This window comes from Haplochromis burtoni, unplaced genomic scaffold, assembly GCF_018398535.1.
Source record: "Haplochromis burtoni strain Fernald_Lab_line unplaced genomic scaffold, NCSU_Asbu1 Contig_93, whole genome shotgun sequence".
Classification (NCBI taxonomy): domain Eukaryota; kingdom Metazoa; phylum Chordata; class Actinopteri; order Cichliformes; family Cichlidae; genus Haplochromis; species Haplochromis burtoni.
The window spans coordinates 980,364-993,416 of record NW_024582454.1 but is presented as its reverse complement, the minus strand read 5'-3'; the positions used below and the strand labels follow the sequence as shown (position 1 = coordinate 993,416).

General features: G+C 38.9%; 1 protein-coding gene across 4 annotated transcripts in view; it reads left to right on the top strand.

The window, feature by feature from the left end:
• The window catches only part of fam184ab (family with sequence similarity 184 member Ab), a 231,691-nt gene that overhangs the window by 102,540 nt on the left and 116,098 nt on the right, over positions 1 to 13,053 (top strand). For all 4 annotated transcript variants that reach the window (XM_014336205.2, XM_014336204.2, XM_014336208.2 and 1 more), the window contains exons 7-9: positions 3,041 to 3,176; positions 4,936 to 5,117; positions 12,839 to 13,024. In XM_014336205.2, coding sequence (XP_014191691.1) covers positions 3,041 to 3,176; positions 4,936 to 5,117; positions 12,839 to 13,024 — 504 coding nt within the window. The remainder of the gene's footprint in view (positions 1 to 3,040; positions 3,177 to 4,935; positions 5,118 to 12,838; positions 13,025 to 13,053) is intronic.

Genomic DNA, 13,053 nt, shown 5'->3' with positions numbered 1-13,053 from the left:
GTGTGTGTGTGTGTGTGTGCTCACGTCAAATCACTCCCTGAAGTCTAGTTCCTATTAATTGAGCACCAGTCAGCATTTACACTCTCAATCTTCAGTATTAATATTCTGCCAATACGGTTCTTTCTGTAAGTGTGATAAACTGGCTGCAACTACTGGCTGCCAACTTCATCCTGGCATTGCATTACAACATAAGGTGAAGTTCACTTTTCTATACGGATGTGCCTCTTAAAGCCTCTACATTACTTTAAATATGAATCTGCTACACTTACCTTTTTGCAATGACCAAGCAACATGTAATTTTAAAGGTCTGTCTTCAGTAGCATACCTTACCTCATAATAGTACTGAACACACCCTTAACAGCTCATCAAATATAGAATAGGTGGATTTACATTTACTCAGGTTTCATTCCATTTAGTTAATGACTGACATTAAAGGGCATGTGCCCAGATATTTAGGTCTTGAATGTTGAAGTTTGGACTTGGGCTAACAATCCTATCATTCAAAAAAGTTAGTGAGAGTGAAAAAAACCCATCTTCTTCTATTTATACTAGCTAGCGAGGCTTGTGGCAGTCTTTGTAATGAGTGATCTTTTAACTTGTAAATAACAAAGACATTATCTATAAATTATTTTTTATCACCACAAAAATAATTTATAGATAGTACGATAATTTTGTAAAACAATGTTTTAGTCATTAACCTGACCTGTCCAGAGGCCAAGAACTCCTCCAGCTCTATAAACTATTTTGTAAACTCTTAGTTTCTCTTTATTCCTTTTTCTTCCCTTTTCTAAAAAAAAACGTGCAAAATATTTGAGCACAACACAGACTTTTTTTTAATCAATATTAAAGTTTTGTTGGTGAACTTGTGACCACACATGATTGACTGACTGTATATAAAGGTGAGGATAAAATAATTGCTCCACAATGAAACAGAGCAACATATTTTTAACATAACCCCCGATAACCTGAACTTCTATTGAGCAAACGCACAAGCCACTGCTGTGCAGTGATGTGCTTTAACTTTGTAATGCTCAAAGCTTGTAAAATCAAGTTAAAACTGAGCATCGTCTTCCAGTTTACACACAGTACAAAACTTCAGCAGGAGTTTGAGCTGCCACTTGAGAAAGCATCATGCCAAAAACAAAAGAAATCAGCTTAGACAACAGAAAAAGAATTGTTGATGCTTACAAAGCAGGAGATGAATTAAAAACCTTATCACAGAGTTTCCAAATGTCAAGAACTGGAATGAGAAGTTTCATCAAAAAAATTAAAGAGAGCTACACTGTGCAGAATAAGCCCGGCAGAGATAGAAAAGAAAACTATTGAGAAAAGTGTCTAAAGACCCCAGAACAAATGCTGAAAACAGTAATGAACAATTAGCCAAGTCAGGACTTTTGATCTCACAATCATGAGAACCTTAGACAGAAATGGACTGTGAGGTTACAGACCAAGAAAAAAAGAGCCCAAGAAGAAGAGACACTTTCCAGACAGACTGAAATATGCTACGGAAACGTGAACAAAGATGATGCATACTGGACATACACGTCAGATGAGATGTAACTAGTTTTTTGCCACAGAGACACTGCGTACGTTTGAAGCAAGCAATCTTTCTTCTTTTTTTTTTTGAAGTACAACCCTAAAAAACTGTGCGCCCATTGAAACATGGTGGGAGTTTTATGCTGTAGGGAAGCTGCAGTGCATCTGAATCTGGGAATCCCACCAAGGTTGAAGGATAATCATAAAAAAAAAAGATATGCGAAGATCCTAAAGAAAACCTCAAAGAATTGGCAGCAAAACTGGGTCTGGGTCATCGCTTTGTCTTCCAACGTAATCAATACACACATCGCCCCTGGAGAAGAACTACCTTTAGACGACCAAAGTGAACAAAACCCCCCCGACTTGAATCCAACTGGAAATCTGTGAGGTGAACCAAAGACCAAGGCGCATGCCAGAAGACCATCGCAGACCATCAAGGCATGTTTAAGACGTGCCGAAAACTACAATAAACGGCTGCAGGCCGTTATCTAGCAAAAAGGATATAAAATTGACTAGTAGCAGTCTTAACCCTGGTAGTTTTTGGTTTATGTGGTATAATATTGTTTCTGTGTGCCAAGTAACATATTTTAAGTGTCCAAAATAAAAATAGAATGTTTAAAAAACCTGTGTTAAGAATTCTTTGCTCTGTTTAAAACAAAAAATAATAATACAGGGCCTAATAATTCCGACTTCATTTGTAAAACATCGTCATACCCGTGGTGTTGACATTCATTTGAGATTCTAAATATTAAAACCTCAACATTATCATTAATCAAAATACTAGAATTTCAGTCATCAAAACTGAACCATAAGCATCTTGGGTGGGCTGTAGCTTACCACAGGCTATATTATTTGTGAGCTAGTTCAATTAAAAATTCTACAAAATGCACCAATATCACAAATACAGCTCCAACTGTCTGAAAACTTGTCAGAGGGGCCACTATCCACATGAATGAGTTGGATAAAAATATTTCCCCTCTGTATAGTTGTTTTAAAGGTGGAAAGTATCTGTAGAGGGCAAAACTGTTTGTGTGCAAGGCTGTAAACATGCTGTTTTTAATGGGAAGTTTTAACATATGAGTTTATGGGGATTGACCTGGAAGCTGGTCTCAAGTGGCCATTAGAGGAACTGCGGTTTTACTGAGTAAAAGTCAGATGTGTCATGCCATTTGAAGTCTCTGGTCTGCTAGTTATTTAGGTTTAATATTCAAACTCATTTAGATACTATATTTAGGCTTAGAACTATATATATATCAAAGCTGCATTTATCAGCTGATCTTTAATGATGTTTGAAAACACCCGTCTGCAATGTCTGACAGTAGGGAAAGTAAACCGAAAAGAGTTGTATGACAGCACAGACCATCAGTCTTTTCATCAGTGTCATTTAAACTGGGGGTAAATTATAATTTAATTATTTCCTTCTGTAAAGATGTTAGAGGTTGGTTGTTGTTCTTCTTAACCTACTCTAACAGAGCTTTCTTTTGTGGATTTGACTCTCCTCTAGGACTTAACCAAGCAGCTGGACGAGGTGACCCAGAACTCGGAGATTGTGGAAATCCGTCAGAAGGAGGCTGAATGTGAACTAGAGGCAGCCAGAGACCGAGTTCAGCAGCAGGCAACTGAAATACTTCTCAAAGCCAGTAAGACCCACAATCTCTTCCCTTTCTCTTTTCATGAGACCTGTGAATTCTTGCATCCGCACTAGACTCAAGATGCACTCTATGCTTTCCGTGCAAACACGTCAAACATATCGACTAACAGCTCCCCTCATCTTGTCTGACACATCGTTGCCTGTTACACTTTAATAGCATGTTGCTGTACTGTATATCGGGGCTAATGGTGTTCCCGGTCCCTCAGAGGCTGCTAGAAGAAGCCTTGCTGACGACAGTGCCCAGTTTGTCTGTGTTTATGTGCACATGTAAATGGCTAAATAGGTGTATGTTAGAATCTGGTCTAATATCTTATGATGTATTTCCATCACTACTTTGGTTAACAACATTGCATAAACATTACTGTCTGAAACGTGTGAGCAATCGCAGCCACTTTGGTGCGGAGTCATTCTCGGCCCATTAGCTCCAATGAGTTCGTTGTATCCAATGAGAGCGTTTTATCACTTTCCACTGGAGCTGCTTGCATGTTAGAGACAAATAAGATCCAGCTGGTAAATGCAGCCATGGGAGTCTCATTTACCACACTACAGATCAGAGGACCTCTCAAGGTTGTTTGCAAAGAAATGACCATGAGTCCTTTTTGCCTTTTAAAGTGCCTTTTGTGTTTTTAAGTTATAGAGGTAAAAAAAAAAAGTGTAAGAGTGGTAAATTTCAACTTACCATCCTTCAACAATTACTAAATGTGTAGTCTTGAGTTTAAGTTTTATGGTTTGTATGTCCAGAAATGTCCAGCACATTTTCACTCCCAGCTCACATACAGATGCTTGATAAGGACCCTTTCTTGCCACATTGGGTGTCCATTCATCCATACATTTTCCTAACAGCTTATCGAGTTAAGGGCCAAAGTGGGGCTCAAGCCTGTTCCAGCTGTCACGGGGGAGAGACGGGGTCTCTAATCCATTGCAGGGCTAGCATAGTGACAAAAATAACCTTTCAGACTCTCACTCATACTTACAGCTAATTTAGAATCAGCATTTAAGGCCTCTCACAATCACAAAGACCAATCAGTTACTAACTGGCTACCACCAGTTGGGTAACAAAAATGTTTATTTCCAAACTTGGCTGCTGTCAAGTGAAATCGGTCACAAAAATGGCTGCAACAAAAATTTCTTGTGATTGATTTAATGGCAAGCAGTTTGACACGATCACCTGTAGTTCACAGGGAAGATGGAAACTTATCTTCAGAGAGTTGTTATTTACTAGAACTTGGAGAGTAAATAGTGAAACTAGAACTTAGAACTTGTGTGAAGCTTTCTAGAAACAGAATTATTGCTGCAACTAACACGTGAAAAAACACAACTTTTACTTCCTGTTTTGCATTGTACTTTAACAGTTTCACTACTGCTCTGGGAATAGTTTTAAAAGTATTTGTGGGCATGTCAACATTTTCATTGCTAACTACTGGAGAATGTAGCAAGCCCCTAGAGATCAAAGCAATCTCAAGCAGGTTTTCAGTGAAGAACTGTATAGCTCTGAAGTACCCAGAGACAAAGACGACAAAGACAACAAAGACATGACAAAGCAAAAGAATGCTAGCTCCACATAGAAAGGCCCCAGGGAGTTGTAGACCTTCTTCCTATGAGTCAGGATCAACTATGGCACAATCACAAAACTGAAACTTTTTGACAGCCCCTCGTTGTAGCTGTGTTGGCAGCATCAATAAGAACCAGCAACATGCTGATTGCATCAGTTGAATATCTGTATTCTTCTCGCCTCTGCTCTGCCATAGGTCAGATAAGCAGTCTGCAGGCCACCCAGATGACCCAGGAAGCAGCCATCAGAGACTTGGACAACGAGCGGAATCGGCTGAAGGACAAGGTGGTGCGAATGGAGGAAGAGAGGGAGGCCCTTCAGAGCCAGGGCCAAGCACTGGATGAAAGACAGAAACAGCAGCTCCAGGCCCTGGAGAAGGTGCGTGTGTGTGATGGTGAAGTGTTTTGTATTCATGTCGGACAGGAAGCAGCTCTGTTATGAATAACCAATAAGTCATCAAGATGCAGAAACTGATCTTTTTTGTAGTTTGCTTCACACCAGTTTAAAATACAAGGACTGTGAAGAAGTCAGTGCCCATACTTTTTAGTGTAGTGGTCCAATGTCGATGGAGTTGAGCAGTAATAAGTAATACCTACTGACATCAGGTTTTCACATTAGGGTTACTTTGTTAGAAAAAAAATTGTACCCAAAATGTTATTGTGAAACCCCAGCATGAAGCCTTGGTCTCCTGTATTTTTTTGTATTTATGTGCATTTTAAGTAGTGAACTTGTCTCTCCTGACCATGTGACCAGGATCAAGCAAAAGTAGATTTAAACGTAGACTCTAGTAAAGAGCCGTCCAAATTCATTTTTCAAGTTTTCTTTTGCTTGCTTCTCTTAGTTTGTGATACTGACTGTACAGACGAGACTGCAATCCCCATGTGAGGCTGATGTCTTTCCCAAACCAAGTCTTTACAGAAGTAAAAAGAGCACTTGATTTTAATTATTGATGTATCTGAGAGAGTTGCACTTGTAGGCGAAGTCAGATTTTTAGATAAGAGCATGTAGATTTACAGTATGCATAAATACCTGCCCTGTCTATCTTTCGTTAGTTATTTTGGCATATTTAGTGCGTTGCAGAGGAATTCCTAGGGATTAAGAAGAAAATTAATCGTAGGTCTGCAACAAAGTTTAAAGCATGTCATCTGTGCAAGATGACCTGTGGTCGTCAAACAGTTGAAAGGGTCAAACTTGTCGATCACAGCTTTTACAAACTCTGAAAAAAGGACAGCTGCTCCTCTTTTTAAAAAGCAGGACTCTTAAAGGTCAGATGATTTAAGCAACAGCGTAGTCAGCAGACCAACCGCAGCCGATAGTAAATGTCAAGTGTTGCAGCCTCATGTGTGTTTTCCCATTCTTTTATATCTGACATTTGTGCAGTGTAATCCTCTGGGAGCTGAAAGACTTCTCCCACTGAGTGTGGTTGCTGTGAATTTAGATGTCTTCCCAAGGATAATGGAAGATCTCAGATCACTTAAACTTCATGCCATCTTTCTTCTATGGCTGAAGCTAAATTTCCAAACCTTTCAACACTGATTCATCATTATAAATTGGCTCTTGATGAAATTTATGCAAACTCAACTAAATTTGATAAAAGTTCCCATCTGACCTCGACGGGTTCAGTTGATTTATTAATGTAAAATAACTTTATTTATGCTTAATGAAATTTTACCTTCACGCTATGAATGTTTTTTGTATTAAAGGTCCCAGAGAGGTGGGTTGAATTTTTTCCAATGTATTTTTGTGTCACATAGTCTACATGTTTTCTCATCTGAAAAAACACATTGAAAACTTTTATTTATGTTGCGTGAAGTCACAACAACAGTTGCCTCAAAGCTCTCCTATAACAATACAGAAAAAACAACAATCAGACGACCCTCTCTGAGGAAACACTTGTCAACAGTGGGAATGAAAAACGCCATTTTAAGAGAAAGAGACCTCCAGCAGAACCAGGCTCAGGGAGGATCAGCCATTTGCCACAACTGGTTATAGGTAACTGTTACTCAACCAGTTTTACACTCCCTCTAACCTAAAGCCAGAATCTCTATTTGGTTCACGTTATTTATAACCGGCTCAAAGCTGGTTATAAATAACGTGAACCCGTTTCTGTCTCCTCATAACTGTCTGAAAAGAACTTTTCATTTCAGGTAAACTTAAAAGAATTTTCTTAATACAGTGATATTTTAACCCTTAGTAGTGAAATGGAGAAATTACACTGGTGTTTGTATTATACTTTGGACATATCACCTCGATCAAAATGCAGTTATAGGGTCTCAGGACCCCCAATGGAGCAGCAGATCAAAATGCTGCACTGAACATGAGTGTAACAGTAACTGAATGTTCCCCTCTAAAGTTTAGTAAAGTGAGTAAACAGAACATAACATGTAATGCCAAAAGAAAACAGTCACAAGCTGAACGGGCAGTGAAGCAAGAAATTGGGAAGAGAGCATTCCCATCTGCAGTAATTTATATTTGGCGGTGCAGCTCTGTTCAGGGACCTCTTCACCCTTTACATATGAAAGCCAGTGGCGAGGAGGGCTGCAGCAGGACCAGATAGGGAAACGGTGCCAACAGATGAGACACTGACCAAGTCAGTTAAAACATGGAAGGATAATTGACTGAAGTTATAAAGAGCTAATTTACTTTTTCTGCTACACTGAGACAGAGCTGGGTTGCGAAGTGGCTTGAAACCGAAAACAAAACAAAAACAGTAAGAACCATTCATAATCAGCTATAGCAGCCCTGACTCAGATGGGTTCATGAGTGTTTTAGATGCAAATACTTACTGCTAAAAGTCCTGTAAAAAACAAATGCTTTGCACAATTGAATGATAGTGAATGTATCGTATTTGTAAAATAAATTAAAATTACCTTGATGTAAACATTGCAAAGATGATTTTTAGAATTACATTTAATTGTTAATGTAGTGATATTTGGCACAGTTCCTTCCAAGTGAAATCCATATAAATTTGCATCTTTTTTGGCAATGCAGACCATGTTTTCTTCTTTCCTTGTTTTTTTAAGACAAAGATTGGATCAATTATGGTTCGAAATAAGCAACATTAGTGAACAAGAAGAGACGGAACTATAATGATAATTTCATTGACCTGACTTAATTAGGGAACATGTGTGAAAAGTCATTAGATTAATTGTTTCCTTGGTTTTCATTTCGGTTCCCTCTTATTACCATTCTCTCCCATTTTGTTTGCTTTTATTTCTTTGAGTTTTTTTCCTCTGTCTCTCTGCAAAAGGAGAAATTAACCTCTCAGGATGTTCATGGCCTGTTGTTTGTGTCACACTGTGGAGATGTGGCGCCCATGGCTTTGTTGGCCATATGATAACACAGCAGGCTTGCCCAGTTTGACCAGTTTGTTAGATGTTGTTTTTGGTAGTTTTCCAAAACAGCCTTTGGTTCTGAGCAATTACTGCACACTAATATGATCGTTCTTTGATCGGAGATTAAAGTTTTTTCATGTTGCTGCCAGTGTCTGATGATCTGCCAGACACTCAGTAGGGTTAATGAAAATTGTGAGGTTGAATGAGATATAAACTGTACATGTTTTAGGACAATAAAATGTGTCATGCTGAGAAGTTATGTTGATCAGTCAGTCTAAATGACTTGAGAAGCTAATATATTCACATTTTTCTGAAGCCTAGTATTTCTAGAGTTCAGTTTAGTGGACAAAGGAAGAGTTTTACACATTACGTTTATCACACTTAAGCAAACATTTAATTTGTAATGAGTGAATATAATTTGTAATGGGCTCTCTGTGGTTATGTAAGCATTTAGTATCACTAAATAGGCTGGGGAGCTATTACGCTATTAATTCTAAAGCAGTAAATTTACTGCCATTAAAGTATATAGAACACTAGGGTATTAGTATGTCATAGGATATGATTTTTAATACCATGAGATGCCGATACAGATGTCTCTCCATCTAATAAACCAATAACAATGTTATAGTTTCTGCATCCACCACCATGCAAGGCTCCACTTATGTCCATTGATATAAATTTTGTTATCAGAGTGAGAATATCAAGGGAAGAGGGTGGAAAAGTGAGATAGCATGGAGATTAAAAATAGTACACCGGAGTACTGGGAGGGTAGGCGTTCAAGAAAGAGTGAGGTGGCAAAGGAAAAGCTTACAGTCAGTTGTATGTGAAGCTGGACACACTATAGATGGACAAAGTTGATGAGCCGTCAGAGAAGTTATGTGAGGGGAGGTACAGGACATTTATGAGGACAGCAAGACACTGGTGAGGTGTGTGGTAAGAGTGACAGATGGGTTCAAGTTGGGGTGAGATTAAATCTGCTCAGAGCCCCTACTTGTTTGTGGTCATGACAGGTTGACAGCTAAGCTCAGGAAGGAGTTTCTGTGAACACTGATGATCACAGATGATATTATGATCTGTAAGGAGAGTAGGAAGCAGAGTCTGGAGAGGTGGAGGTATGCTCTGGAGAGAGGAGGAATGAAGCAAACAACAGAATGAAACAATGAAACAAAACAGAACATGTGTGTGAATGAAAGGGAGACAGGTGGAAAGATAAACATAAAATTGGTAGAGTTAGTGAAGGTAGATGAGTTGGAATACTTGGGGTCAACCATTCAAAGTAATGGACAGTGCACAGGAGGGGTGAAGAAGAAAGTGCATACAGGGAGGAGTAGGTCAGGTGATTTGTGACAGAAGAATATCAGCAAGACTGAAAGGGAAGGTTTACAAGATGGTAGTGAGTCCTGATTTGATGTATGTTTAGAAATTAGAAATGAGTGCATCAGAGGGACAGCTGAGGTTGAGCTGTTTGGAGATAAAGTTCAAACGAGGGAAGGCTGAGATGGTTTTGACATGTGCAGATGAGAGAGAGTGCACATTAGGCTAAGTATTTTGAATGTGGAGCTGCCAGAGACCACAAAAAAGATTCACAGATATAGTGAAGGAGGACATGCAGAAGGTTGGTGTGACAGAGGATGATATTAGTGATAGGATCAGATGGAGGTACCAGCTATCTGCTCAAAGGTGTTCTTAGCTTGGTTAGATGTTACTTCTCTTAACCATGGAATTAATTCTGTCTTCATCCGCCTTAGTTGTCTCGTGTGTCTTGCTGAGACACGTAAAATTCAACATTTTAATTCAACTTCAGATATTATGTCTGCTTCATTTGTTATATAATAATAACTAAGCTATGAAACTGCTTGTGAATCCTCCAATTACTTTTGAACCTCTAAAAATGTGATCTGTATTTAAAAATGTCTGTAATTCCTAAACAGTTAACGGGATTTTTTTGTAAAATGTGATATATATTGATAGTTTGATTTGAAATTAATTAAGGCTGTCATAGTCTATATGACAGGCCGGACTCAAACGCTACATTCAACCTTTCATTCGCTACATCAAAGTAGACTGGTGGACTGCAGAAGTTTTACTAGATGTCATCTGCTCCACCTCCCACCCTGCTTGTTTACATCTATTACAGCAATTAGCGAGAGGGGAGGGGAGCTGTCGCGGCTACAGTGCAGTGTACAGTGCAACCCTGGGTAAGTGACGGGTGGCTGCGTAACCCAACAGTGAGTCGGTGACACTGATGACATTTGCAATTAGTTTAACAAACATATATTTGTGGTGCCAAAGATTAATTGTTCACTCAGCTAATCCCTCGCTTCTATTACCAGCCACTTAGCCTCTTTATTTATTTATTTTAATAAAATAACCATCAAATAACGCATACGCTTGTCATCAGTAAAAATGCTGTCAGAGCCTTTAATGGCCTACCTGAAATTCAGTGTGTGGACTCCTGAGACTGAGCAAATTTAAATTTAAAAAAAATATATAACCTTATTTTAAAAATTATTTTTATCAGTTACTTTCAAGTTTTCTTCCTGCCATCCCTTTTATGTCTGCCTGTAGTACGCCCTGATGTGCTATTGCCACCAGATGATTGGTGTGGTGCCAATCTCTTGTTAGTGCGCAAGGAAACCAGGAACCTACCCAGCTCCGCAACCAGAGCCCACATGTTAACTTTATCTACACCTTTAGCTACAGTTTTTTAATCCGAGACACACAACGAACAGAAATTTAAAGCTGGAAACAGAGCTGCTGATTTTAACTCTAATCTCATTAGTAGTCAGATAATCTTGGTATAGTCTTTAATAGGATATGTTCCCTCAGATCGCTCACTGTGTGAGTCAGCTCAGCTCATGTGTATTACAGTTCCCTTGTGACTTTTTTTGGCGAAGTTTAGCCAATTAAAGTTTTGTTAAAGCCATGCAAAGAGGAAACAGCTGCTCTCCTGATTAAAACCAAACTTTAGCGCTTGCATATTAATTTTTTTTTGTCTGTTTCCCCTGAAAATCACTGTTTTTTGACTGTAGCCTTGATTCATACTATAATAGCTTCCCAATGACAAACCCAGTGCACTGTTGCTGGGTACAGAGGGCATTTGTTCTTGCCTGTCTGCTCATCTCTGAGTTACACAGTTTATAGAGCCTGGCAACAACCTAACTCTGCAGGATTTCATTCGTTCTCCTTGTGTCTCTCTAAACAACATCTTTTCTACATCTGTTCTTCACTGCATTTTCTGCCTCCTTGCTCTGCTATTCTACAGCTTCTCCTCTCATTTCATCCACACATAAATCACTGCTGATAACTTATATTCATTCTTTAAATGATGCTCATTACATATTTTTTTTTGTGTTTATACTCATTAACTTAGCATTTTAACTTGGAATTTCAGGCTTTTTAATGTTTTTCCTCCTCTTAAACATCTGTCACGTCTGTAACTCATCAGTGGGTCGCATTAGAAGTTCGTTTTGAACAAATTTTCACTTTTTTCTTAAATTTAAAATTACTATTGGATTTATCTATACAGATGAGCATTTTTTACAGTACTCATTAGTTCAGTTGCAAGTGCAGTTTGTAAACTTTGACACAGTGTTGTCTCAAATTAAATGATCTAAGTTGTGCACTTAATGTACATAGATGACACTGAGAATTGTGATTGTCTTGCTAGCTCTTGTAACTTGGTTGAAAATTTCTCAGGTCCCTCTCTTTCCTGCAGGCAAGAAGGGCAAGAGTTTTGCTTACTTGTTTGACTGTACATCATCCAGGTACTTGTGAAGCACTTCTAACCATAGTTGATTGTTTGAATGAGTGTACAACACTGGTACATTGACATTTTACCACTAGGAGGTTTTGTAGTAAGCCAAAATGCATTATGACTAAAACTAACATTGCTGATGTGTTTGCCTTAAACAAATAATTCATATGTAAAGTGATACTATAGATCATCAAAACTGTTTCCTGTATGGACACCAAAGTTGATATTTGGACTTGTCCAAGAAAACAAGAAAAGAAAAAAAAAGTGAAAACAGCCACACGATCAGGTCAACATATCCTGAACTGTTTGGTCTCCGTATTGCTGCTTCTTATTTTATCCCAAAGGTCACCGTATTATACGCTGTTGTCATCATCTTGCGATGTCCCACTGCAGAGTCAAATATAGTTTCTGTGCACCTAATTTAGTTACATTTTTGTCAAACATAATATTACATGCCTGCCTATATTAAAGATCTTTTTAAACGTGTTGGTCAGAGTCTTCAATCAGCAGCTGTTCATTTCACTTGGGACTTCACTACAAAACATCCCAAAGTCTGTTTGTTTCTTTCTGCATGAACTCAAAGACCTACTGTTATCAGCTAGACTGCTTTAGCATACTTAAAAAACACAATACCTGAACAGCAGTGTGATAAAGACTGTTGGACATCTAGAATCCAAACGATTGTAGCTTTATTTTTGAGACTGATAATGGGCTTCATTGTGTCCTAATCAATAACCCCATTATCAGTAATCCCAGATAGGCTGTGCCCAGGCTTTATCAACTTTTACTGTTCAAAGAATAACACATGAGAGTGACGTGGAGAGAAAGAGTAGCACTGTATAGAGGCAGCCTGGAGGATTATCCCCAAGCAAACGGTGGCAATATGGCTGAATAATGCAGCATATGTTGTGAATGTCAGCCCGAGCTCTGTGTCTGTCTATCGTCTATCGCAGCGCTCACCTTTGAGCATAATTTAAGTTCGCACGTGCGTTTTCGGTGTTTTTTAGACCCTCCGTGATGAGAAAGTGTCCCACGAGAAGGACGTGAACAGTCTGCGAGCTCGATATGAAGAGGAGACCAGCCAAATGAAGGAGAGCCAAGCTCGAGCTCTGGAGGAAGTCGCCAAGAAGAACAGGGTGACCCTGGAGACCGCTCTCAACAACGCCGAGAAGGACAAGAACCGCCTCCTGGCTGTGAGTGTACACACACACACACACACACA